Below are 25,198 nucleotides of genomic sequence, written 5' to 3'. Positions count from 1 at the left end.
AAAAAAAAAAAAAAAAAAGAAACATTTAAAATGACCTCTTTTCAAGGCAGTTATATACTATTTTATAAAGTAGACTTTTAGTATCTTTATTTTTTTTTTAAAAACAAGAAAATTACACTAACTGGATATCCTGTGTGAGACCATATGGCTTGAAGTTTTCTAATTGATCCTAACAGCTCACAAGTATAAACCAGGAAATTAGCAAAAGCTAGAGATGGCAAATTACTCCAAAGCAACAAGGCCTGTTCTTCCTTTACCCCCTCCCCCATAGGCCAAATAAAGGAACTATTTGTTGTCCACCCGGTTACTCGAGCAGAAAACTTGGAGCAGAAAATTATTCTTTCCCTCATCCCTTGTATGTAACCTACCAAAGCATTTTGCTCTGCACACCTTCAAAATATATGTCTTCTGACTCCTCACCTTATTCATTGTTCCTGCTCTAGTCTAAGCCACCATCATCTTTCTTCTTTGACTTTTAAACAAATTGCCTTTATTTTTTGGAACAATTTTAGATTTACAGAAAAATTGAGAAGATAGTTCAGAAAGTTCACATATGCTCTCTCACCCAGTTTTTCCTATTAACAGATTAGTAGAGTACATTTGTTACAATTTGTAAACCAATACCAATACATTGTTATTAACATCTTAGGTTAATAGGATACATTAGTTACAATCTGTAAACCAATACGGGTACATTATTATTAACCAAAGCTCATACTTTGTTCAGATTTGCTTGGCTTTTACCTAATGCCCTCTTTCTGTTCCAGGGTCCTATCCAGGGTACCACACATTTAGTATTTAGTCATCCTGTCTGCTTAGTCTTCTCTTGGCTATGAGAGTTTCTTGGAGTTTTCTTGTTTTCGATGATCATGGCAGTTTTGAGGAGTAGTGGTCAGGTGTTTTGCTGGATCCTCCTCTACTGGGATTTGTCTGGTGTTTTTCTTATGATTAGACTGGGGTTATCGGTTTTGGGGAGGAAGATCACAGAGGTAAAGTGCCATTTTCATCACGTCACCCTAACCACATGACATCACCGTTGACGTTGACCTTGGTCTCATGGCTTGGGTAGTGCTTACTGGGATTCTCTACTGTAAACCCACTTTCCTTCTCTTTTCTCCACTGCATTCTTTGGAAGGAGGTCACTCTGCACAGCCCACACTGAAAGAGTAGGGACTTGTCTGCCTCTTGAGGGTGGAGTAGCTACACAAATTCTTCGGAATTGTTCTGCAAGGGAGAGACGTCTCTTTTCTCTCTTTCAAATCCATCATTTACATCAGCATCGACTTGTGGTTATTTATTTCATACTTGGAGTGATAACCCAGTACTACTGGACTTACTTTGTTCTCATTTTGTTTTGCGTTTGGCCAGTGGGCTCTCTCGCAGCTGGCTCCTGTGTTCCATTGACTATGCCACTGATGTGGGATATACTGTCTTGTGCTTTGAGCGCCTCCTGACTTGCTGGGACTTCTGGATAATGCAGGCTTATCTTGTCCCTTTCCTGCCCTAATCCTAGAATCAGCCATTCCTCCAAGGACTCCTGCTTTCTGTTTCTTAGAGAATAGAAACCAAGATCTGGGTGCTCCTCCTTGATTTTTTCCGCACCGTGGTTCATTCACCACATAGCAGGTGAAGACATACATACATTTAAACGAGATGACAGTGTGCTCCTTAAAGCCTGTGAAGACCGATCCTTGTTACCTTTAGAAACCACAGCTGTTTACAGTGCTCTCCATGTTGTGATCTGCCCTGGCCTGCTTCTGCGACTTCTCACCCTTTCTGGACACGCTGGCTTCCCCCGCCCCCACCTTTTTTGTCTTCTTTCCTTCCACTTCCATAATTTTTTAAAACATAATGTATGATTTTATTTATATAAAATTCCAGACATATGCAAACTAAACTATTATGACGCATCAGGTCAGTAGTTTCATGGGACAGGGAGGGGTAGGCAGGAGGGATTCCAGAAGAAAACGAGGACACTTTGGGGATGCTCGTTATCTGAGTCTGGTTCTGGCTTCAGGCTTAATAAATTGTATGATTTCAATATGAGCGGTGTTTTGCAAATCAATTATCCCTCCATAAAGCTATTAAATTTAAAGTAAAAAGAATCTTTCTCAGTTCTTTACATTGCTTCAAGTCAAACACAATTCTTCATTCTTTTTTTTAATTACTACTAAATTAAGTCAAAGTCTACACTACTGTTACTGACTAGTGTCCTAAAAACAAATGGTCATATTTTAATTTGTGTTTGTAAATTATACCATTTTCAAAATATGCACAAATATATTTTTCTAAATCCCTGTATATAAAAAATTAGTCATACAAGAATTTTAAATTATGAGGCACAAACTTCACAATATCTGTATGTTCATAAATTTGTCTTCAGAGCACCAGAGTGATTTTTTTTTCACAGTGTGTTAAATTCTTTGATGTTTTCTGAAAGTCTGATGTCGTATAGTTTTTCCTTGAATGACACCCCTCTCAGGAGTAAGAAGGACGGCACAGGAGCCTCCACACCTCCTGCAGAGTGTTGCCCAGTTTTCTCCCAGAACATTTCTTTCTCTCCTGCGTGGAAACAGGTAAAATAAGCACAAAATTGTGCTGAGGGTTGGTTTCCAAGTTCTAGAAATCTTGAGTGTATGTTGACTCTAAAAAAGTATGCTACAATGAAAAATAAACTAGGTACTTATCTCTCTATCAAATTTTTCTTAGTAACTTCTCTATCAAATTAAAAGTATTTTTTGAGGCCCCAGTTTTTTTTTTAAATTAAGCCATAGACTGAATATATTTTTGCAAAACACATATCTGATACAGGATTTGTAGCCAACTTGTTACAAAAAGTAGCAGTTCAATAGTAAAATGAACAACTCAATAAAAATGGGCAAAAAGTTTGAACATCTATTTCACAAAAAAAGATATGTCAATGACCAGTAAACACATGAAAATATACTCAATATTACCAGTCATCAGAGAAAAGCAAATTAAAACCACAAGGAAATATTTTGAAATACATTATTCAGTACATAAATGTTTAGAACTGTTATATATAATGATATTATTCTTTAAATTCAGTTTGTTTCATAAGATGTGACTATATTGTTAGAATAATATTTATTAGGCTTTCTTGAACACCTTCTCTATCTACATATAAATATATTTAGAATACATATGTGCATCATGTAGTTTAAAAAATATAGGGTTTTTTGCGCTTATATAATCATATATTCTTATATAATCTTTTATAAGATACAACATATAATCTTATACAACTTTAAAAATCAGTTTTGAGCTTTTTCCTTCCTTTCTTTAATTGCCATATAATAATTACATATTTATGGTGTAGAGTGACGTTTGATACACACACAGTGATCAGATCGGGTAATCAACACATCCGTCTTCTCGAGCAGTTATCATTTCTTGTGTTGGGAATATTCAATACCCTCCTATAAGCTATTTGAAACTGTGATAGATTATGGTTCACTATCACCACCCTGCAGTACTATGGAACTACAGAACTTATTCTTATGTAGCTGTGATTTTGAACTGTTTCACAAAGTTTTTTGTTTGTTGTTTGTTTGAGAAGATGGTTGTCACTTGAGTGATAATTTATTGAAAGAGACGCTTCCACTGGCATTGTCCTGAGGCCTGCACCGTTCTTTATTAGACATTGATGTGAAAATAATCAGTTCTCTAATACGACCTTCCTGTAGTGACTTTTTCTGTTGTATGTCTACTGACACATTGTTTCAAGTTGTGTTTCATCTTTAATATATTTTCCAGTCGCTTCTCTAATTCAGTCTTGATCCCTTACTCACTTAAACTTTTTAAAATTAATATTGACATCCTCTCAAGTGTGTAGCTATTTATCTTTACTCATTTATTTTTTGTATTATTAGTGTTTTTTTTCTCTGCTGTGCTGCATATCAGGTGGCTAAGGAAGAGAAGATGTGGGATAATGGGAATTTTCATTGATGGATGGTGGGAATGCAAATGACACAGCTACCAAGCTAGACTGAGTCTCACCAAATAGTCCATCACTTGTGCAGTTAGCCATTTACCCAGATGAGTTGAAAACGCATGCCATCAGAACATCCGCATACAAATCTTTATGGCAGCTGTATTCATAATTGTGTTCATGGAGAGCTTTTCCATGTCTGACTTTTTGTTATTTTTTCAGCCATGGAACTCTCTATTGACATGTCATCCAAGAGCACAGCAAAGAAATATTCACTGCCAAGGTTCTGGCACTGTGCATGTGGGGGACAGAGTGAATTATTACCTAATGATTTTAATGTAATCCTGTCTAAGTAACATCAAAAAGCATAATTTAATGACTAATGTCATGATGTAGTTATTACTACGAATCTTATTGGAGCTACCTGGGCTCCTTCCCTCCCCCCACCCCGGTAATTCCTTCAGAGCCCTGGAAAGAGCAGAGAATGCTCCTCACACATTTTCCCATCTGCGTTGCCATCCTTGGAGTCTGTCAAGGTCTCTAGAGCCCATGGCAGCTCAGTGCTGCTCTTGTCTGCATTTCTTTCCCAGCTCTGCACTTTTAGAATCTGCCGGCAATTGTGTCTAGAATGAACCTGCTAGCCATAACGTCTGTGGTTCTATCTCTGATGTCAACCTAAGGCAGACATGAACATTTCTAGGGATGATAAGAAAAAGATGTCTTATGCATAACACTGATAGCGTCCGTTTCACTGCCTCCACGCCTGTCTCATGCCCCAGAGAGTCCATGGTGAGCGTGTACCCCACACTGACCCTGAAGGACCAGGCCAAAAAAAAAAAAAAAAACATTGGAAACATTGCACAAAATGATCCAAAGAGACAAAATCCTGTAGATCAGATGCTTATGTCGTGCTCCTGGGAGTCTGAGTAACTTGCAGACACAGCTGCCCAGTTGCCAAAATGCATGTACTGCACTTTGGCAGAATATGGTTGAAAAGTGATGAGGACAAGGGAGGTGAGACACGTCTTGTACTTAAAAATGGGTGAAAGTGTGTAAGAACTGTATACAAGGGGGACCCAAAAAAGCCCAGAATTTATCTGTAAAAAATTGTGTGTTTATTATCACATGTTTGAACTTCAGTCACCTCCAAAGTCCTCTCTGTTGGATGCAACACACCTGTTGAGATGCTTTTTCCACTCCTCAGAATGGTCTTTGAACTCGTCCATTTTGATGCCTTCTGGTGTTTCTGCCTTTTTTTGGTTTCGCCTCTTCCACATTGGCAAAACGTTTCCCTCTGAGGACTTTCTTCTTCTTGGGAAACAACAACAACAAAAATGTCACTCGGGGTGAGATGGGTTGAATAGGGAGGGTTGGGGCCTGGGGGTCATGCCGTTTTTGGTCAAAAACTGCTGAACGCTCCGTGCGGCGTGGGCAGATGCACTCGTCAATCGCCTATCATGAAATGGGCAAAAGTGTTGAAAGAATCCCCCCTCCAAAAAAAAATTCACTGAAGCCAAACAACAGCCTCTCACAACTCTGATGCAGATACAGCACTTACCTCGTGGGGAAGCTTGTACTACAAGAGGTTTGCCCTCCAAAAAATAATTCTGGGTTTTTTGGGGGGTCCCTCCGTGTTTCTTATTTGATTTCAGCTAATTTCTAGGTTTTGGACTTTCATGGAGAATTGAGGTTGCCAAGCATCTGATTGCAGAAGAGGTGAAGTGTATTCATTTCCTGGAGCTGTCAGGACAAAGTACCACAGACAGGGCAACTTCACAGAGTGGTGTTGCCTCACAGTTTTGGAGGCTAGAAGGCTAAGGTCAAGTGGTCAGCAGGTCTAATGAGGCCTCTCTCCATGGCTGGTTGATGATCACCTTCTCTCTGTGTCTTCACCTAGTCTTTCCTCTGTGCGTGTCTGTGTCCTGACTTCCTACTTTATAAGGACACCAGTCACATGGAGTTAGGACCCTCTCACATGACATTTTAGCTTGATTGCTTCTTTAAAAATGCTTTTTCCCAAATACAGTCCCATTCCAAGGCCCCAGGGGTTAGAATGTCAGCATATGAATTTTGAGGGAACACAGCTCAGCCTACAGCATGAGAGTATACTCTGCTCTCTTCAACTTTATTTTCCTTAACACTTTGAATTTATTCTCAATGGATAAAGGATCATTACTTTAAAAGCCTTATTCTCCCTGGAGATAGACATATGCACAAGACACAAGTTATGCACAAGTTATTTTAAAAGAAGCCCTAGAGAGGAATGGCATGGGGATTCAGAGAAGGCAAATCTCAGCAGGGCTTGGTGAGGACTTTGGAACCTGAGAGCCGAAAATGGCCTTCACAATGGCTTATTTTCTCATCACAACCTGTCTGTGGGTTGGGGGTCTGTGGATGCACATGTCGACCACCTCACACTCACTTTTTACTCTGTTCCCTCTCTCTGTTCCTCCCTTTTTTCCTTCTTGGGAACTGCAGGAAAAGTAATCAGAGAGCCCGCCTCTCCAAGGGCTGGTTTATGTGGGCAGCTTGGATTCCCCTCTGTCACCTTATCTCACTAATGGGAGAGGAGAGTGGGCACCCAAGGTAAATAGTCCACCCGGGATTCTGACCTGGCATCCCTGCCTCCTGCTTCTGACTCCGCTGTGCTCTCCAGGGCATCGAGCCACCTTGCCAGGAGAGTGTTTCATTTATGCTCTAAGAACAAATGATATTCCCTTTGTGTTTGGCCCCTCGTATTTTTGTCCATGACTCTTCCCACTTAAACATTTCCGATTGCTTCAGCTGCCTTTATTACTACTTTTATTTTTTCCTACATCATTTTGACACCCATGTGAAGGCTGCACCTCACATAAGGTCTCGATCGGAGTAGTCATTCTTTATTTCTGTAACACAGGGCTTTTAAAGATTTTTACTTAGCTAAAATATTACTGATTGTACTTGTATCCATTGCTTCAACAAAACCTACATTTTACTCAGCTTCTAATATGTGTCAGGATCCCGACTTAGGTACTTTATGGCATGATCTCATTTACTCTACACAATGGTGTTACAAGGTGAATCCAGTCCCCATTCTTTAGTTGGTAAAATTGAGATTTACTCCAAGTTACGTCACATAGGATCTTGGGCTAGAGTGGGCCAGGACATGGTCTGTCTGTCTCTTGCTGCTTTTTCACAACTGTTACATCGATACAGACAAGGAATAGATCTATTTGCTCACCATGCACCTTTGGCTCAACGTAGAGCCTGGTTCCTAAGAGCTTAAAAAATATTTGTTGGGCCAGGCTTGTTGGCTTAGCCTGTCATCCCAGCACTTTGGGAGGCTGAGGCAAGTGGATTGCCTGAGCCCGCAGGTTCGAGACCAGCCTGGGCAACTTGGCAAGACTTCGTCTCTACAATAATTAAAAAAATTAGCCGGGTGTGGTAGTGCGCGCCTGTAGTTCTGGCTACTTGGATGACTTAGGCGGAAGGATCGCTGGAGCCCAGCAGGGGAGGCTGCAGTGGCTGTGAGTGGAGTGAGAGTCCTACTCAAAAAAAAGAAAAAGAAAAAGAAAAAAAAGAAAGAAAATTGTGGAATTAATAGTGTACCATGGTGACACTCTCTTAGTATAGTCAAGTAACCCTATGAACAAATGGAAGATTAATAGTGTTATGACAGGACTTCTCTTTTAGTGTGGTCAGGTAACACTATGAACTAAAGTGGATTTAATGTTACTTCAGGGCCACTCTTGGGGTATGGTCAAGTAACCCTGTGCACAAGTGTGGATTGAATAGTGTAATTACAGGCCCACTCTTTTTTTTTCAGAGTCTTACTCTGTCGACCAGGCTGAAGTGCAGTGGCACTCACACTCACGGCCACCCCAGCATTGACCCGCTGGGCTCTGGTGATCCTTCCGCCTCAGCTTTCCAAGTAGCTCGAACTACAGGTGCGAACTGCCATGCCTGACTAATTTTTTGATTTATTATGGAGATGAGGTCTCGCCAAGTTGCCCAGGGTGGTCTTGAACCTGTGGACTCAGGCAATCTTCTCGCCTCGGCCCCCTAAAGTGCTGGGATTATAGGCGTCAGACACCACGCTCAGCATGGGCCACTCTTTTAGTGTGGTCAGGTAAACAAATGTGGAATTAATACTGTTACTACAGTGACATTCTTTGAGTATGGTTGATAATCATGTGAACAAATGTGGTGACCCACTCTGCCGAATGCCAGAGAGTGACTTGCATGTCAAGCTATAGGGATTTCGTGCTGTCTGGTGAGTCTTCTTCAAAGCGTTTAATCATGAAGCTGTTTAATAATGAACCCATGGGCTCAGGCAATCCTCTCACCTCGGCCTCCCAAAGTGCTGGGATTATAGGTGTGAGCCACTGCATCTGGCCTATGATGTGGAGAAAGGTCTAGAAGTTAGGCAGGCTGAGGAGTGAACGCTCACTGGAATAAGGAGGGAGGAGGCATCATTGCACACAGAGAACGTATGTCATGGCGAAGTAATTCAGAAAGGCACGCAATATTCGCTGCAGTCACTGTCTCTGGTTTGATGAAGGTCTTGGCTCACTTCTAGGTGTAGGAAGAAATTCTTAGACTTAGGCTGGAATTTCTGACAATTGTCTATGCTTTGCAGGGACGATAGGACAGATTCTTTGACTTGTGTTGTCCTCCAGACTCCTTGCTGCAGAAGTGCCATATATGATGCTCTCTTTTTTTGAGTCAGAGTCTCATTCTGTCACCCAGGCTGGAGTGCTGTGGCACACTCATGGCCACCACAGACTCGAACTGCTGGGCTCAGGCAATCCTCTTCCTCAGCCTTCCAAGTAGGTGGAATTACAGGCATGTGCCACCATGCCCAGCTGATCTTTTAAAAATTAATTGTAGAGATGAAGGCTTGCCAAGTTGTCCAGGCTGGTCACAAACCCATGGGCTCAGGCAATGCTCTCGCCTTGGCCTCCCAAAGTGCTGGGATTATAGGCGTGAGCCCCCGTGCCTGGCCTATGATGCTGTTATAGGCAAAAATCAGCCTGTCACTCCTATTCTTTTTCTCCAATAATTTCCTGAAGCTGCGATCTTTAGTTGACATAATTAGAAACAAGAGCAGCACCTTCTCTTTTCCACGTGTTGCCTTATACCTTTGGGACACTAATTTTGTTAGCCTTTACTTGATACTTATATGGTTCCCATTTATGTCTTTTTGATATAATTGAACATTAGGCAAAAATCAATGCTCTCTGAGACATGGGTTCCCCAAGAGAAACAATAACATAAAATAGGTAAGATAAAACAAAATATCTTTTAACTTCATTACACATAAAACTTTTACAAACACTGGGCTGTCCTCTGTAAGGAGAAAACAGCCATTTATACATTTTTCCAGGAGTCTACAATGCTAACCAATGGAAACTACCCTCTTTAGAAAATCTGCAACTCTATTCTTTTGTTATTTTTATTTTTATGAGTAGGAGTCTCACTCTGTCACCCAGGCTGGAGTGAAGTGGCATGCTCACGGCCACCCCAGCATTAACCTGCTGGGCTCCGGTGATCCTTCTGCCTCAGCCTTCCAAGTAGCCAGAACTACAGGCACATGCTACAATGCCTGGCTAATTTTTTGATTGTAGAGATGAGGTCTCACTAAGTTGCCCGGGCGGGTCTCGAACCTGTGGTTGCAGACAATCCACTTGCCTTGGCCTCCCAAAGTGCTGGGATGACAGGCTGAGTCACCGAGCCTGGCCAACTCTATTCTTAAAACAATGCACATATTATATATTTTAATTATTTGAAAAGTGTTTATGATACTTGACTTCTCCTAGTACCTACCCTTTCTGGTTTACCATTCATAAGCCCTTCACTTACAGGTTTGCAAGCTTGAAAGTTCTGGTTGAAGCCATTTAAGATGTGCAGTATTGCTGTTGTGAGCTACTCTAACAAGATCCCAAATTATAGCAGCTTAAGCCAAGGAACAGCTAGGGATGTCCGGGGCAGGCCTGTAGACCCTTTCCCTCTCGAGGCTCTAGCATCCTGATACGAGGTTTCTCTCATGATACGGAAATGGTTGCCCCAGCTGCTGGAGTCACATACACCTCCCAGACAGAGGGGAGGGAGACACAGAAAGGGGAGCATGCAGTCCTCTCTTGAAGGACGCGGCTCAGATGTTGCATACAACACTTCTGCCGATATCTTTACATATATTGCGTACAGTATATCTGCTGGTTGGGATTTAGTCACACAGCCACAGCTGGCAGCAAGAAAGTTGGCAAACGGTGTGGAAAGGCTGTCCACATACCCACTTAAACTTCAGAGACTCTTCTTCTGCAATAAAAGAGAGGAGGAGGACAGTGACGTAACTGTCTGTGCTATGAAACCATCTTTGGGCGATGGCCAGAGGAAGCAGTTGGGTGGTTTTAAACATAGACGTGAATATATAATTGAGGTGTGAGGAGTATGTCGTCCGGGGTGAATTCAGATGGGTGTGAGCATGTAATTTCATGATGAATTAAGTTATGAGTATGTAGTTCAGGGTGAGTTTTAGATTAAGTATGTCATCCGGGGAGAATTCAGGTGTGAGTGAGTTTGTAATCTCAGGGTGAATTTAGGTCTGAGTGAGTGTGTAAATAGGTGTTAATTTAGGTGTGAGTTGGCATGTAACCCAGAAATGAGTTCAGGTGCGAGTTAGTGTATAATCCAGGAGTGAATTTAGGTGTGAATGAGTATGTAATCCAGGGGTGAATTTAGGTGGGAGTAGGTATGTGATTATGAGACAAATTTAGGTCTGAGCAAGCATGTAAATAGGTGTTAATTTAGGTATGAAGCCGGGTTCGGTGGCTCAGCCTGTAATCCCGCGCCTTTGGGAGGCTGAGGTGAGTGGATTGCCTGAGCCTGCGGGTTCGAGACCCGCCTGGGCAGGTGAGACCTCATCTCTACAATAAATCAAAAAATTAGGCGGGCGTGGTAGTGCGCGCCTGTAATTCCAGCTACTGGGAAGGCTGAGGCGGAAGGATCGCCAGAGCCCAGCAGGTCGAGGTTGCGGTGGCCAGGAGCAGCCACTGCACTCCAGTCTGGGCAACAGAGTGAGACTCCAACTCAAAAAAAAAAAAAAAAAAAAAAAAATTTAGGTGTGAAGTTAGCATGTAATCCAGAAATGAATTCAGGTGTGAGTGAGTATCTAATCCAGGGGTGAATTGAGCATGGAAGTGAGTTCATGGAAGTGAATTCAGGTGGAAGTGAGCATGTAATCCAGGGGTGACTTCAGGTTTGCGTGAGCAAGTGAGGGTGAAATGCCTGTCTGCAAGGCACAGTTGCACCTCTGCATATGATGTCCTACGGTATGCATTCTGTACCACCGCCCTCTCGCATACTTTATTACTGAATGTCAGCACAGAAACAGGCATTTGATGGATGAACACCTCTCTTTGCCTTCTCGTGACATCTGTATTTTACAGTCAATCTGCCTCTCTTGTGTAATGTGTAGGTGTGTATTTTTTTTTACATGCCTGCCATTTATTTATCTATCTGTATCTTAGTTACTTTCTCAACGTGTGTAAGGGTTGGATTGTCATAGTCCACGGTTTGATGGAAGAGTACTCTGGATCTCCGTGCGTGTCTGTGCTTGTGTGAGTGTGTCAAATCTCTTAAGATTCTGAATTAACTCCTATCATGGGATCCATTTTCCCTACCCCCCCAAGTGACAGTTTTAACTTCTATTATCTTGTTTTAATTGTCAGTAGAGTGACTATATTCTTTTGAATGTTCAGTACTGTGTCTGAGATTTTGGAAAATGTTGAGTCTTGCAATGGACATCTGAGGTCACTGAATAGATTGTGAAGATGTTCTCTCTGCACTTTCTGTGCATATTTTACATATTCCCAGCTATTCCTGGAGAAGATGTCATAGTCTGAGGAATAAAAGTGGTTCTGCCATGACTTTTTTTCCCCCAGACAAGTATTTTCCAGAGCCATTGGTCATGACCCTTGTTTTTGGCCTTCTATTAAGTTGCAGACTTGTCAGTTTCTACCATATGCTTTTAATACTCCTCGGCGCCTGGTGCCAATGGGGATGCCAGAGACTTTGCTGGACTCAGAGTCGGTGCCACACAGCAAGGGATGGTCATGCTAGGCCCTACCCTGTGGGGTACCCCAGGGGGCAGGGCCAGGCGGGATGTTGGATTGAGGCGAGCCTTGGTAGTTGAGAAATAATGAGGTGGTATTGATCCTGGCGGAAGTGAGGGGCAGGAAGAGTGAGCTGGAGGTGGGGCAGCAGGGGCAGCCCCTGGCAGCCTCACATGCTACACAGAGGAACGTGAACCTGGCAAGTCCAGGTCATGGTTGTCCATGAGCCGTCATGAGGCTGTTTTCACATGTTGAGTTGGTATCAGGCCTGGCCCTGACAGTCGCAGGGCCTGGGTGAGAGGACAAGGGTAGCGTGGATACAGTGCCGCTAAATGTCTAAGAGTCATAAACCAGGGCAGCAAACTGTTAGGACAGGCAACATCAGTCATTTCATGAAAAATGATGCCCAATAATGGAGAATAGCACAGCTTTGAAATTAGCTTTGGCTTCCACCCAAAGACTGTTAGTTGGCGCGGAGGAAATACCAGGGCAGTGGCCACTCGGTCAGATGGCTGGCAAGCGGAGGAAGACCCACTTGCTCTCTTCTGGGAGAGGGACTTTTTCATTTCTGACAGAAGCTCTGTCCATCCACCCACTGCCCCTTCCTTACCCCCAGAAGAGCTGTTGAGAGGCCTTTGGATGGAACTCTGGGTCTTACCAATATTCAAGGGACAGCAGGAGGAAGGGAAGTGACAAAGGGATTCAAGAGAAGTGGGCAGTGTATCCAATGAGAGTGAGTAGCTGGTACTACACGTGCGGCCACCATGCCTGTCTTATTTTTCTATTTTTTGTACAGACAGGGTCTCGCTTTGTGGCCCAGGCTGGTCTCGAACTTCTGGCCTTAAGCGATCCTGCTGCCTCAGCTGCTCAAAATGCTGGGATGACAGGCGTGAGCCACTGTGCTCAGCAGAAGAGTGTTTTAAGTGACCTCTGGACAGAACATTCGAGGGACAGAAGGAGGAAGGGAAGTGACACACGGGCACTGAAGAGAGGTGGGCCGTGCATCCAGCGAGAGGTTTAGTCGGGGCTTGTGCAGTTAGCACGGGGAAGCGCCCTTTAGCCTTGGCAAAGGCAGGCGGACTTGTGCAATCAGGGAGAGACATGGTCTGGGCCATGGTCTGCCCTTTTGGTTCGCTGGACTGTAGAGCCGGAAGACCGAGGGGCAGCCCGGCAGGGCCCAGACTTGAAGAGGGCTTGGGCAATAACTCCAGAGCACGTGTATGTGGACGGGAGGAGGGAGCTGTGGAGAGGAAAGTGCATGGCGGAGGAGTGAGAGACCCAGCCGGCCTGAGGGGCATGGAGGACGCACTTGGGGACCCAGGCGGAGGGCAGCTTGGGTGGAAGGAAGGACACCTCTGCCTGGATGCAGCTAAGAAGGAGCCCGGGTATGTGGAGGCGCAGATGCCCTCTGCAGGGCGCCAGGTGCGGTTGGGCGCTGTGGTTGCAGCGGCTGGCGGGGCAGGGCTGCAGGCTGGTAGGGAGACTGCAGGATGCCAGCTGGGGGGCAGTGGGACGGTGCAAGGGACGGTCTCGAGGGCGGTGCAAGGGACGGTGGCATCAGAGGCATCGGGAGGCAAAGGCTCTCGGAGTCGTCGGAGAGGACAGCCCGCGAAGGGCTCCCGCCTGAAATAGGAGCTCGGGCCAGGTCGGGGAAGGGAACAGCCGGGCCTGGGGTGGGCCAGGCTGGGGAAGAGCAGGGACCAGGGTCGCAGAGGTGGTTGTGGAAGACCGTGGGCGCAGCCACACACACGCTTGCTGACTTTGTTTAGGCACTGGTGGAGCTTCGTGGCGGAACACTTGAGAAAGAGGATTCTGAGGACCAAGGAAGCATCTTCTTGCTCCTAGCTCCCCCTCCCGCTTTGATGACTTTTCTTGACGCTAATTGAGGTAAAAAGAGCCACTGCTTCCAAAGGCCTAGGGCACCCTGGCATTCTTTCAAAGAAAGCTCCTTTCCCACTTAGTTAACTACATTTCCCCAGGAAAAAAAAGCCAAACAAAAAACCTCTTCTCTGCCAAGGCCACATCCTTCCCCAGGACTCCTGCTGGCCGGGCCTTGTGTCTCGCGCGGCGGCTGTGAACGTATAGACTATTGATCGTTAATGTGTGATATAAATCCGACCCGAGCATGCCCACTAATTGGTTTGCAGGCTCGGTCCAGACAATGCTGTCTCGTAGTCGCCTGTGTGGATGGGCCCAGTCTCGGGGTTAATTCTGCCTGACAGCACGTCAGCCGCATCTCCAGGGTAATTACCCGGCAGAAGTTTTCCCACAGCCGGACCGAGAGCTTCAAAGGCTTCTGAATTTGCCACTAGTCTTAACCTATATCTGAAACATAACGTTCCCACAAGGACGCAGGGTTTTTTCTTTTCTTCTTCCTATTAAGTGTATGGGGTTACGAGGTTCATTTGCTGTGTGCTAAGAACTTAGTGAAAAATCACTTGCTGATGAATAATTTAAAATCTGCAATAATGAAGAGTTAGGTAATTGTGAATTTGGTTTCATATTGCTTTATTATTACATTACTGAAACAAGTTAATCTGTGACGATCAGGTGCACTCTCTAAAAACATAATTTATCCTGTTTCTTTCCAACACAAGTTTAGGAAGTTAATATCTTTTCTATACTGAGCTATCTGTATGGATGTGTGGAGATTTAGGGGGTGTGGGGTCATGTGTGTATTTAACATGGTTAAAATAAATATATATTTATGTTTTAAAGAGCTATTTTACTTCTTGACCGACATGCTGGAATATGTAACTATTACACCCCTCCACACCCCTCCCCATAGGATAACCGTTCTTTTACAAACAGTTTTTATATTGTAAAAAATTTCTTTCGCTTTGCAGGTCAGAAACCAAATTTGACTCCGGTTCAGGTATGTTTACATTAATAATGCTATTCTGAGTGTATTTTATTTACATTATCCCCTGAGGAGTGATTCATCAGATCAAGAACCATTCTGATTTTAAACAGACTGGGCAGTCTCTTTTCATAACACGAGTCCCCCCCCCCCCCCAAAGCTGGGCTATTGACTGCTTCAGATCATCACTTGAGATGTTCACTTGGGATTCTCCATAGTTCTGCAATAAGCATTAAATGTCCCCTCTCTGCAGAGTTTCATCTTAAAAGCAGAGCTGGGGGGTTGTGTACATACTGAGTGCTCAGAAGAGAATACTATTTTCTCAGTGGACAAAGCATCCTTAGGCATTGGAAGACCCTTGCCAGTGATTTGTCACCAAATGGGAGAGATGGACATGTTTAATTTAGCAAACGAGAGAGTCCCAGCCAGTAAACATGGCTTATTAGTTCATTTAAAAAAGGTTGGACTGCGGAAGGGGAGATGGGAAACAAAGGTCACCTTCAGCCATTATTTTGAACTTGTGAAGACAAAATGCACGTTGCTCACAGACAGTTGGGCATCAGCCTTGTGAGACGTTTTCCTCTCACTAAGCATGAATGTAGCCATGGGACGCATGGGTCTGACTGTGTCGATCTGTCCCTTGTTGAGAATTAACGCATGTCAGCGTTTCTGATGGTGTTTACAGCAGAAACACCAAAAATTGCCTCACATTCGGTACAAAAGAATCATGCCCTTTGCTAGACTGTTTTCAGATAAAGAAATGTTCATTTTTTAATTCCAGGAGAAAAATAGTATACAGAAAAACGTATGACTTGTTGATTTTTGAAAGTAACATTGTTACCCTGGTTTAAGTTTTGCTCTACTTTGACTTAAAACATGTTTTTGCTTATCCTGTTCACAAAGAAGCAAGTGCTGTCTGTTGTTCCTAACAGCGATGTTAGGAACCAACATGACTTTTCCCCTTCAACATGCCTTTCCACCTTTCTAGACTTCTCCCTTTCATTCTAGAGCTTGATGAATTTAGCGAGACTCAGCTCTGGAGTCTGTGCATTCTGCAGTGCAGCAGATTTCAGTACCTTGCCTCCAGAAGTCTTGCTATTCTGTGTCTTCTGGGGCTACTGAGTTATCTGGACCCATGGCAGTCTCAGAGACAAACCTTTTTGGCTCACAACATGAAACTGTGGAAACTAAAACCAGGATGGCATCCTGTTGGCTAGTCAACTCTGATTGATTCACAGGTGACCCACAATAAGGGGAAAAGTTTTTTCCACTTTTTTTCAATAATTAAAATCTTGAGGAATAATACAACTCAAATACAGAAAACGAATCAAGTTGATGGAGAGTGAATTTTTACCCCCCCAATTATGCCTCTTTAAAATTTCTGCCATTGAGTCCCCGAATAACGCATTAAGAACCTACTTTACTATGATCTGATTTCATCCCCTACACATCGGATCAAAAACTGGTTTTAGGGCACAGGGTCTGGAATATAGCTTTTTAAAAATGAATATGTTCGCTACGTTTATTTTGAAGGGAAAAACCTGGAAATAGAGGACAAAACTGAAATATTAGGCAGTTATTGTCAAAGTCACATAATTTATGTTGAATTTTCAAACCCAAATTAAAGTGTGCTGGTAAATTCCTGTCCTGCGGGTTAGTATTTATCATGAAAATAGTTATAACATCTGTGCAGGTATAAGTCTTTAACTCCTGTGACCAAAGATTTTGTCTATGACTTTTATTTTTTTTAAGCCCTACTTTTTAAAATGATGTCTATCACGGACAACATCTGCATGTCCTTGGAAACTACAAAGTTCTGTGTTCTGAAAAGTCTTAGGGGAGTACTGATTAAAAGTTTATTTATTCTTTTAATTTTGATGTAAATATGTTGTGGAAAGAATTCAGATGGTTTCAAATTAAGAAACAGGTAATTATTTCTTCTCATAAGCTCTTTTAGCTCACTATTGAATGAAGGAGTCATGACAAAGGAAGCTAGAAATTTATTCTTTGGCATTCTCTAGCATGCAAATTTCGGTTAGAAATAAGGTAGCATATTGGAATAATTAAATGTATGACTTTAATAGGCTCAGATTCTCTACTGTTCATCAAATGCAGAAAGTAAACTAACTCTGTTTAATGTTGTATACAGCTGGGACAAAGCAAGATTTTCTAAATGAAGGAAGATGCCAATCTTACTAAGAAAAAAAAGCTTTAAAAAATAAATACGATGGTGAATGACTAGCCACAACGGAGAGGATTTCAAAGTCCAATTATGTATATATGAGTGCATTTTTTTTAAAAGGAATGTACCCAATTTCTGCAGAGCTTGCCACATGACATTTGTAGTTTGTGTGAGTTTTAGGCTGTGGAGTGAGATACAGGAGGAAGAAGGAAAATTTTCATTGCTGGCACAGGGTAAAACATTTCAGTTGTTGAATATCTACAAAATGATTAACCTAGGAATTGGTTTAGAATTTTTATCAGAATTATATCAAGTTTTTTTCTACAAAGCAAATTCTCAAACAACCTTCTTGTATATTTTCAATTTAAAAAATGTTATAATGAAAAATTTCCACCATAGTAGAAAGTATAGTATGATGAACACCCATATAACCATCAGTTCAATTTTGTTATTGTTCATAATTTGCCATTTTTTAACCTTTCTTTTTTTGCTTGAACTATCTTAAAGTAAAATACATACATGTGATTCTGAAGATCTGAAGATTATCATCTTTACCTGTCAAACTACCGTTCTGAAGTTTTCATCTACCTTAGAGATTTGGGTCACATGCAAATTATTATGAAAAGGGTCGTGGCATTTCCACGTCCACCTTCAGTTAAAGTCTCTTTGGAAGTTCTATTTATGGTGAATGGTGTGGTGAAGAAAACCTTCAACCAGAAGGCAGGGGTGCTGAATTAATGCCGATCTGAGAAACCCAGGAATGTCCTATTCTCAAGATTAATTTGGTTAAAACTTTAGCTCCCAGTATACTGAGTTACATACTGATTAAAGACCTTTTCCATTGATTTATAACCCATCCACCTCACGTTTTTGGCTTTGTCTGTTGAGAACAGCCCACCGCCCTTCCTTTTAAGGAGTGTTAAGGTTCCCATTTGAACACCACCTCCTCCTTGATGTCCTCGTGTTGCTTGCCGAGGACGGTGTGGGGTTGGTGATTTTGCTAATCGAGTCGAACAGACTTCCTTTTATGTTCAGAAGTAGCAAGAAGCCGTGCTCTTCTACCACCGCCCAAGGAGGGAAGTTAGTTGATGTCGGAGGAAGCAGAGCATTGAGTTTAATGTAGTGACTAAACATGAAAGCCATATATCAAATCTCAGGAGAAACGTGCTTTTGAAAGAGGCAGAGAACTGTGGAATATATTGCATGATAGGCTATATAAACAGAGCCTTGGGGGTCGTGTGTAGATGCAAACCAATTACGTAAAGAACTCACTGGCTTTGCTTTCTGTCATCTGGACGGGGGGAGCGCAAGTTAACATGTACAGGGTCGAAGTGTAAACTTTGCTTAAACGAGCAGGGTACCTTTGGAAACTCCATTAACTCAGCCCATGAGTAGTGTATATGTCTGTCTAAACCAAGGTCCCTAGGAAGTTAAAAAAAAACTAAAACCTCCGATGTGTGCTTTCTTGGTCCTTCTGAGCATACCCAACAGCAAAGAGTAATGAGGCAGTAATGATCAGAATGGGAAAAAAAAAAAAAGCAAAGAATGCCCTGGTGAAAAACCCAGCATTGGCTCTGTGGTCACATTTCTAGAATGTGCACACGTCTTTCGAAAACAACCCATTTGGAAAAGCAGAGCTCTTGCAGAGTAACTGAAAAAAGATGTCTTTCTCTTCTCCTGAATTCTGGATGCAAGGCAAAGATGTAGTTGGAATTTACTAGTCACTCATATAACATCAGGATACTGTTAATTCTCTGCTATTAAAAGAGAATAGCTTTCTGACCAAGAAGAACCTGATGCTTATAAAGAAGTTAATAACCGTCAGTGAAAGACTGCCCGTTCTATAATTCTGTGGTCCTAACCTTCTCGGGCAGTGTTTGGGTGAGAAAACGAAATGCCAAGTTAAATGGTACAGTTTCATAGCCCATAAACCTTCAAAACGAAGATTTTTTTTTCTTCCTGTAGAGTCGTATTGGTTGAGAAAGAGAATAAGCTCATGTTTAGCGCTTATTGATTCTGGGCAGCTTGAAACAGCTCTGCTAAGGAAGTGGACTCACAGAACACAGCAACTCAAAGGTGTAAGATTTCATGAAAGCAAATTACGAAGGATTAAGACATTGAGTGAGCATGGTTGAGTGCAGAGTGTTGAGGAGGGAGTGCACCATTAAATAAAGCCCAAGAGCGTGGAAGGCTAGGGGATCCCCAAAGACATGATTACAAAAGGCACAGCAGAATATTAATTATGCCAAAGGGGGCGGGGGCGACCCACCAAGAGACAAAGAGCAGCCAGTGTCACTCTCAGGCTCTGCAATTGCAAAGGAACCCACGCCAGGGTGGGGACATCAAAGAGCATCCTCAGCTAAAGCCGAGGGCAAAAACGTGGAGCGAGAGTGGCCGCTTATGGGGGTCTGTCCCTCAGCACTAAGGAACCCAGGACTCTGAACGGGGCAGGACCAGAGTGTGGGAAGCTTATTAACAAATGCAGCAAGCTGCTGGACACAGTAAGCCTTTCTCCAGAAGCAGTGATAAGGACCTATTTTCAGGTCTGGCCTGCGCGAGGCGAGGCCGACAAGACTTTTCGGCTGTCCAGGTCAATCTCATCACTTTCAGTTTCTTATGAAGGACGAGGAAATGAAATAGAAGTATGTATATAAAAACATTGAAATCTGTATTCGGGCATCACTCATTAGGTGACTGTTCATCGAGTCACTCATTTGACATATATTTACGGGAGCTTCTGGCTGTGGACAGAGTGGTGCAGTGCCAGCTCTCGTGGGATCTCACACTGGTTGGCTGGTCCACTCACAAATGGATTTCTCTGCAGGTTAACCGAGGAGGCCTCACAAGGCTGAACATGGATCTACAAGGCGAGTTAATGGGCTCTGGGTACTGAAACATAAGCCAATGTAGTTTAGGTTTCGACAGATTCACCTTTCTTTCCTTTGCTCAAACCACCTCTGAGGGGTGGATCAGATAGATCTAAGTGTCATCTCTCTTTGCTGCTAATGATTTCCCACTAGCTTTCTCCCGTTTCATGTGTCCCTTTGGGTAACCTACCTTAATTTTGTGCTTTCTTTTTTTTTCTTACTTAGCATTAGAGCACTTACAGGTATGAATTTCCTTCATTGACGCTTTAGCTGAATCCTAGAGGTATTATATTTTGGTTTGGTTTGGTTTTTGAGACGAGGCCTCACGCTGTCACCCAGGCTAGAGTGCGGGGTTGTGGTCATAGCTCACTGCACCCTTGAGCTCTCGGATTCAAGTGATGCTCCCACCTCAGCTTCCTGAGTAGCTGCCATTATAGGTGCATGCCACCACACCTCACTATAATTTATTTTTATTTTTTTTTGTAGAGACAGAGCCTCACTATGTTGCCCAGGATGGTCTTGAACTCCTGGCCTGAAACCATCCTCCTGCCTCAGCCTCCCAAACTGCTGGGGTTATAGGCGTGAGCCACTGCACCCAGCCAAAGTTTTTATACTATACTTTAAATTGTGGTAGCTTTGAATTTCCTTTGGACACAATCGTCATTTAGGAAAGTGTTTTTAAATTTCCAAATTTTCTACTTTTATTCATTTTTTACTTTTCATCGATTAGTAGTCAAGCAATGTGGCCTTAGTACTTTTTAGTAAGTCTATTAATCGGTACCTGTTAAAGTTTTATTTTGGGACCTAATATGTATTTAAATTTTGTGGCTTTTCTGTTTGAAAACTATAGTCTCTGCGGTATAAAGGGTTTAATGTGCATCTATTAGGTCAACCTGATTCATAACAATGTATCCTTTCTATCATTATTTACTTGGCTTCTATTTCAACTGACAAGAACTGTGAAAGGAGAGAGAGCTTAGTATCAGGGGTTTTTTGGTGCCTGAATTCCGCCTCGCTGGATGTCACATCCCCACGCTGTCATTCCACATATACCCCGTCCTGGTGGTAGCGGGCATGCTGGGGTCATGCGGTGTGTTTCTTTCCTTGAGGAGGATGTTGTTCCCAGGCAGTGTTCCCAGACATGCCGCTGCCATAGACAGGACATTTATGTGAGTCCAAGTTCATATGTAAAGCGGTGCCAGTGCCCTTTCCCTCCCCCAAGCCAACCCTCACCCCCTAGCTTCATCAAGAAAGAGTCTCTGAGACGCTGTGTGAGTCTCTGAGACGCTTTGTTCTCTCCACCGAAGGTCCTCTCCCACTTCTCTCTGGCTGGCAAGAGTCTGCTTACCTTTCCACGTCCCCCTTAAGCACTGCCACCTTCGCTAAATGTGGTCTTCCTTGGCACCTTTCAGCCGTCAGCCAGTCCTTTCTCTGTCAAATACTGACTCTTGCACCAAAACATTTATTGGAGCATTTTTTTTCCTTTCTACTCTCCAAAGTATTTGTTAATTATTTGTTGATCAAGAGAAACGATTTCCTAGCCCACATGGTGTGCCTCATCGCTCAGGGACACAAGTTAGTGACACACTCTGTGCCATTCAAGCCAGAGAAATTCTTTATATTCCAGGGTCCCTTTGCACTCTGTAAGAGACTAGCCTTTCTCATCTTCTTAAAGTCTCTCATGGAATTCTAATTCCTGCATATACCTTCTTTCTTGGCTCAATCAAGTAAACCTGCAGAAAGCTGCAACCCTAGGATACAACAAATGCTCCAACAAAATGAAACCACAGGTGTGTGGCCAGAAGGCCACGCATGTGAGGTTCCGTCAAAGCTCTGGAAGCCACGGCAGTGACTGTCCTCAGCAGCTTGTAACCTCAGCACCGATGTCCTTCCCGAATGACGGAGAAATGGAGGGCCATTATTATAGCATTTTCCTCTGATGTCATGGTCTGTGTGGGTCTTTTCTTTCTCTGTGTGGGTCTTTTCTTTCTCTCCGTGTCTGTGAATTTCTTGAAGGCAAGAGCCACGTCTCATTCATCTTTGCAGCCTTGATATCTGGTGTGAAATCATGACTCAGTAAGCAAGAATTCCATGAGTGTAGAAATCTTTGTTCTGTTCCCTCCTGCTCAGCTAACCACAGGAGACTCATTCTCCCCTTCACAGAGTTGAGTTTGGCCGGGAAGTGGCTCCTGGCCCAGAGGTGACCATCCAGGTCTCTGGACTCCATGTGGAGACATGTGATTGCTTCTTGCAGTGGGATGCGTGTCGTTTCTAAGTTCAGGGGGTCACGTATTCCATATGCTTTCTCCACCTCTTTTCCCCTGCTGAGGTCAGTTCAGAGTGACGTGTTGGACGTGATGGCGTCACAGTGTGGGCAGGGGTTGGATTCCTCACATCATACTTGGAGATCCATTCAAGAGAGAAGTTCATCCTAGAACATCTCCAATAGCGTTATACTAGGCCACTGATTTGTCCATTATTTATTATGGCAGCTAGTGTGACTTACCTGGACCAGTCCAGTGCCTAGACTCCTTATTACTCGCTTTTAATCATAATCTAGTGGCAACTGTCACTAGATGTTTGTTGGGTAAGAGATTGGTGGAATGGCTGGGGATTATATTATCTAACTCGAAGATGATCCTTTAAACAAAGGGTCCTACAAAAGTAGAATACTATGTTCTATATAATCACCAAGCCTCTCAGTTCAGGATTGTCACAATAATGCAGCATGATAGTCACCTCAAAAAGCAGTGACTCACAACAGTAATCACATATTCATGCTCACATGGCTGTGGGTTGGCGGGGAGTTGGCCGGCATAGACTGGGCCCAGGTCTGCCCCATACCTGTCACTGGTGGTAGAAGGTACCAGAGCAAGCCCACCTGTATGCAAGCACAGTACACACCTCTGTATCAGGCTTGCTGGCATCCCACTGACCAAGCAAGCCGCACGTATAAGCTCAGGGTAAAGGCGTGGGAAGGAACTCCCTGCTCTTCCCATGGATCACGCAGACATGCATATTCTTTCTTCCTTCTAGTGGGCAGAGCCAAGACACAGAAAGAGTGTGGATACAGGCAGGGGGAAGACTAGGTACTGATGACCAAGTCTACCACACTGGAGCATCACAGATTTAGATCAGTTATCTGGTAAAAATATACATGGAGTTAGAGTGATTATAGTCTTTTTGAAATACCTACTGCTTTAAAAAAATAATCTCATTATTTGGGAGCCTTCATTCCAATGTGACAGCAATGATAAAAATATTTATGTAATGCCTTGCTATTTAAAATACCCTTTCATAAGTTTTACCAAGTTTGATATCATGAGAAGATACCTAGGGCCATTTTTACCAGCAAGATAATCAAGATACAGAAAGGTTACCTGCCTCCTTAAGGTTGTATTGCTGGAGGATGGCCAGTTTGGGTTTGGACTTTAAGTTTCTAAGTTGCAAAGACTGTGTCTAGTTTTTATTAGAATATGTGATACAAACACTACAGTTATTTTAATGAGCAAAATTTGTTTTTATTTTCATTTTAATATTATTAGCTTTTAATTTTTATATAATTATCATATTTAGCAACTGTTAGACACTATGCATTTCAATATTAATTTTTTATTTCTCAAATGAAACGTAATGACAGGATTACAATATCATCTTGAAAATATAAAATATAGTATAGATTTGTACAATGTGGTTGCAGTGCGGCCGTTAGAAGGCCATTGACAATGTAGCTAGCAACACACAAAAAGTTGCATCAATTCCTTTGGTAAATTTTCTGTGTTCTAGGATCTGGCTTTAAACTTTCAGCTCAGAAACCTAGATGTTTCAGTATCTCTCAGGGGTGGACTCACATGGACAAATTCAGAAGGTTGATGGATGAAGTTAACTGTCAATATATTTATTTTCTCTTCCTTTCTTTTATTTTTTATTTTTGGTTCAGAGTCTCACTCTGTCTCCCAGGCTGAAGTACAGCGGCACAATCACAGCTTACCACAGCCTCGAACTCCTAGGCTCAGGCGATCCTTTCACCTCTGCCTCCCGAGTAGCTGGGACTACAGGTGTGCACCACCACACCTGGCTAGTTTTAAAAAAAAAAATTTGTAGAAGCGAGGTCTTGCTGTTTTGCCTAGGCTGGGCTGGAACTCCTCGACTCAAGTGATCATTCCACCTTGACTTCCCACATTGCTGAGATTATAAGTGTGAGTCACCATCCTTGTCCCAATGAATTTCTTTACAATGAGAAATGTAGTTTTCACATGACTCAGGATACTTACATCTGCATAATCAGTGTCTTCTTTCTCTTTCGTACTCAAGCTATAGGAGACACAGCATCACAGAAAAAACTCACTTGATCAATTGGTCAAAATTAGCCACTTATGTGAGGCCCAGGCTGGAGTGCAGTGGTACACTCATGGTCACCCCAGCATCGACCTGCTGGACTCTGGTGATCCTTCCATCTCAGCCTTCCAAGTAGTTGGAACTACAGGCGCGCACTACCATGCTCGGCTAATTTTTGATTTTTTTTTTTTTTTTTTTTTGAGTTGGAGTCTCACTCTGTCGCCCAGACTGGAGTGCAGTGGCCGCTCCCGGCCACCGCAGCCTCGACCTGCTGGGCTCCGGCGATCCTTCTGCCTCAGCCTTCCAAGTAGGCGGAATTACAGGCATGTGCTACCACGCCCGGCTGATTTTTTAATTTATTGTAGAGATGAGGTCTTGCTGCCCAGGCGGGTCTCGAACCCACGGACTCAGGCAATCCACTCACCTCAGCCTCCCAAAGTTGCAGGATTACAGGCTGAGCCACTGAACCTGGCTAATTTTTGATTTTTATTCTCAAGATGAGGTCTCGCCAAGTTACCTGGGCTGGTCTCGAACCTGCAGGCTCAGGCAATCCACTCACCTCGACCTTCCAAAGTGTTGGGATGACAGGCTTGAGCTACTGAACCGGGCTGTAATTTGCAATTAATTGGCTGCAACCTCATCCACCCACCACCCCACCATCCCTGCATACCTCTACATAAACAGCTGCCTTGCAGTTGGACTTAGAGGCCTTACTGCACATCCATTGCCTAAGGTGTTGTTTCGAAGTTCACAGAGCAGAACTTGGAAGGAGATTTAGAACTGACGATTTGCAGTGTAGCTGCTTCCCAGCTATTGGAACAAACGTCACAATCTGAATGGTTAACGTTCCATGTTAGCACATGAAAATGGAGAGCCAGAACAAGGTCACCATGTAGACCAAGACAG

General features: G+C 43.2%; 1 protein-coding gene across 1 annotated transcript in view; it reads left to right on the top strand.

Annotated features, from left to right (window-relative positions):
* The window catches only part of MSRB3 (methionine sulfoxide reductase B3), a 151,716-nt gene that overhangs the window by 40,465 nt on the left and 86,053 nt on the right, over window positions 1-25,198 (top strand). The window contains exon 4 of the mRNA XM_008070538.2: window positions 14,892-14,920. Coding sequence (XP_008068729.1) covers window positions 14,892-14,920 — 29 coding nt within the window. The remainder of the gene's footprint in view (window positions 1-14,891; window positions 14,921-25,198) is intronic.

This window comes from Carlito syrichta, unplaced genomic scaffold (assembly GCF_000164805.1).
Source record: "Carlito syrichta isolate Samal-C Ts95f unplaced genomic scaffold, Tarsius_syrichta-2.0.1 Scaffold313519, whole genome shotgun sequence".
NCBI lineage: Eukaryota > Metazoa > Chordata > Mammalia > Primates > Tarsiidae > Carlito > Carlito syrichta.
The sequence above is the reverse complement of the archived record's forward strand: the minus strand, read 5'-3'. Positions and strand labels throughout refer to the sequence as shown.